The following is a 3270-nucleotide window of genomic DNA, read 5'->3' as shown; positions in this document are numbered from 1 at the left end:
TTAACTTTTGTTCTTACTCATTGGAGCTTGATGCCTCTAAAAACTTCATCACTGGAACCACCTCTGGTGCTTTAAAAAAAAAAAAAAAAAAAAATCCACATACCCACACAGGTGCAAGGAAATCAGAATCTCAGGTCATGAGACCCAGGCCTCATCATTTGTAAGCGCCCCAGGTGATTTGATTCAAAGCCAAGATTGAGGACCGGTGACATGGATCTCTATACATAACCTGCCTAAATAGATTCTCTAGAAGCAGTTTATAAAGAAATTCCACATGAACGCTGGAAGAGGATATGAATTTGATGTACAATATGTCCTCACTTAACATCTTTGAAAGTCTCTTGGAAACTTCACCTTTAAGCAAAATTATGGATAGTGAAACCACTTATTCCTCATCAACATTACAACTAAACAACTTTGAACAAAACAATGGTGTTGGAGGACCTGCTGTACATTGTTTCCATAAAGTCAATTTTCAGGGAATTCCAAAATGAAGTGAGGACTTCCTGTATATAAAAAGATGGTTGTGGACAGTGTTTCCGGCCCTTCTCAGTTGTGGACGCTCATCACTGGCGTTATCCTTCTTGCAGTAGGCATTTGGGGCAAGGTGAGCCTGGAGAATTACTTTTCTCTTTTAAATGAGAAGGCCACCAATGTCCCCTTCGTGCTCATTGCTACTGGTACCGTCATTATTCTTTTGGGCACCTTTGGTTGTTTTGCTACCTGCCGAGCTTCTGCATGGATGCTAAAACTGTATGCAATGTTTCTGACTCTCATTTTTTTGGTCGAACTGGTCGCTGCCATCGTAGGATTTGTTTTCAGACATGAGATTAAGAATAGGTTTAAGAATAATTATGAGAAGGCTTTGAAGCAGTATAACTCTGCAGGAGATTATAGAAGCCATGCAGTAGACAAGATCCAAAATACGTTGCATTGTTGTGGTGTCACCGATCATAGAGATTGGACAGATACTAATTATTACTCAGAAAAAGGATTTCCTAAGAGTTGCTGTAAACTTGAAGATTGTACTCCACAGAGAGATGCAGACAAAGTAAACAATGAAGGTTGTTTTATAAAGGTGATGACCATTATAGAGTCAGAAATGGGAGTCGTTGCAGGACTTTCCTTTGGAGTTGCTTGCTTCCAACTGATTGGAATCTTTCTCGCCTACTGCCTCTCTCGTGCCATAACAAATAACCAGTATGAGATAGTGTAACCCAATGTATCTGCGGGCCTATTCCTGTCTACCTTTAAGGACACTTAGAGTCCCCCTTCTGAATTAGAAAGTTGCCTGGCTGGAGAACTGACAACACTACTTACTGATAGACCAAAAAACTACACCAGTAGGTTGATTCGATCAAGATGTATGTAGACCTAAAACTACACCAATAGGCTGATTCAATCAAGATCTGTGCTCGCAATGGGCTGATTCAATCAAGATGTATGTTTGCTATGTTCTAAGTCCACCTTCTGTCCCATTCATGTTAGATCGTTGAAACCCTGTATCCCTCTGAAACACTGGAAGAGCTAGTAAATTGTAAATGAAGTAAAAAAAAAAAAAAAAAAAAAAAAGATGCTTGTGATTCCACATGGATGACAGGGTTATTGCTCAGAAACTAAAGGAGGCCACCTAGGTATAGCAGATTCAGTCATGAGGTTTATGCTACACAAAGGATCCCAGAATACTCACCTATTCCAGTTAAAGGCATAATGAAAAAAGCAATATTCAAATAGGAAAAGTGGAAAGGAATAAAAGCCATCAAACAACAAAAATAATGGGACTAAGGGACAGGATTTGCAGACAGAGATTTAATGTGGTTGCCCTTTCTTACCCACACACGAAAAAGGATGGAACAGATCATGAGATTCGACTGTTGTGCTGCGCAGCCCCCACAGGGCACTTTGAATGTCCCTGTTTCTCAGGCTGTAGATAAAAGAGTTTAGCATGGGGGTGCCCACAGCATACATCACTGACGCCACCACACCATTCCTGGGGGTGGTGACACAGGTGAAGTCAGGTACACGCCAATGCCTGTTCCATAAAATAAGCAAACAACTGCCAGGTGAGAGCCACAGGTGGAGAAGGCTTTATACTTCCCATCTGACGATGAAATTCTTAGAATGGAGGGGACAATTTTATAGTAAGACAAAAGGATCCCTGAAATGGGAAGAAAACCAAACAGAATACTGTCTAAATATATGAATATGCTATTGATGACGCTGTCAGAACAGGCAAGGTTGAGAAGTTGAGATGGGTCACAGAAAAAATCAGAGATTTCCACATTCTTGAAGAAGGTGAATTGTAACACAATCCAACTGTGCAGCTGGGAATCCAACAGGCTAAGGAAAAAAGATACCAAAACTAAGAAGACACAGAGGTGAGGATTCATGATTACTGGGTAGGGCGGAGGTGACAGATGGCCACAAATCGGTCACAGGCCATCACAGTCAGGAGCACGTCTTCTATACATGCAAAAGGGACAAAGAAAGACATCTGTGTCAGGCAGCCGGCTTAAGAGATGACTCTGCTATGCGACTGCATGTCCACAATCATCTTGGGAACCGTGGCCGAAGTGAAACCGATGTCAGCCCAGGACCGGTTGGAGAGGAAGAAGTACATGGGGGTGTGGAGGTGGGAATCAGAGCTGACAGCCAGGATGATGAGCAGGTTCCTCAGCACCGTGACCAGGTACATGGACAGGGACAGCCCAGCGAGGACGGGCTGCAGTTCTGGATCCTCTGAGAGTCCCAGGAGGAGGAATTCTGAGACACCTGTGAGATTCTGTGGCTCTATGTGACTTGGACACCTCTTTTCTTGAGAAGAGGACACCACCTCTTGAGAAGAGGATTGGAAAAATAAAAGATAAAAACCAGCCCTTAATGCTATGTGTATATTTTGGATACAAGCAATTCACAAGGAACATTTTCACATTTGAGGACCATACACCGTCAGCAATATTTCTCAGTTGTGACAAACTCAGAAATCTCAGAATTATTACATGATTTACTTTTTTGCTATTCAACTCTTTCTGTACATACTACTTTAAAGAAAATCCACTGAAGAATGTTAGAAGACCAAAACGTAATATATAACAAATCCATGATATCAGCAAAATACGGCCTACTCTTTTCAGAAAAAATAAAATGCAAATAAAAATGTTCTTCTCTCTTTAAGAAAAAGATCTGTCTAATTGAAAGAAATTCAGAAGCAGTGAAATACACTTTATTTTATTCTGACACTGTGCTACAAATTCCTTTGATGTAGAATAT

General features: G+C 41.1%; 1 protein-coding gene and 1 pseudogene across 2 annotated transcripts; one reads left to right on the top strand and one right to left on the bottom strand.

Moving 5' to 3' along the window:
- The first annotated feature begins 542 nt into the window (after nucleotides 1-542).
- Nucleotides 543-1572, top strand: LOC105738539 (annotated as a pseudogene). Its single transcript, XR_004027628.1, has one exon. The product of XR_004027628.1 is annotated as a tetraspanin-6 pseudogene (transcript).
- A 217-nt stretch (nucleotides 1573-1789) lies between these two features.
- LOC100593419 (olfactory receptor 7E24-like) lies at nucleotides 1790-2890 on the bottom strand (the record flags this gene model as incomplete). The annotated part of the gene is given in 3 exon segments (XM_030802189.1): nucleotides 1790-1991; nucleotides 1994-2410; nucleotides 2413-2890. Coding segments are annotated over 3 exon segments (1077 nt in total), but the record flags the coding sequence as incomplete, so codon positions are not given.
- Between the last annotated feature and the right edge of the window lie 380 nt (nucleotides 2891-3270).

The sequence above is a fragment of the Nomascus leucogenys genome, chromosome 21, assembly GCF_006542625.1.
Source record: "Nomascus leucogenys isolate Asia chromosome 21, Asia_NLE_v1, whole genome shotgun sequence".
Lineage (NCBI taxonomy): Eukaryota > Metazoa > Chordata > Mammalia > Primates > Hylobatidae > Nomascus > Nomascus leucogenys.
Note: the sequence above shows the minus strand (reverse complement) of the source record. Positions and strands in the feature narration are given on the sequence as shown.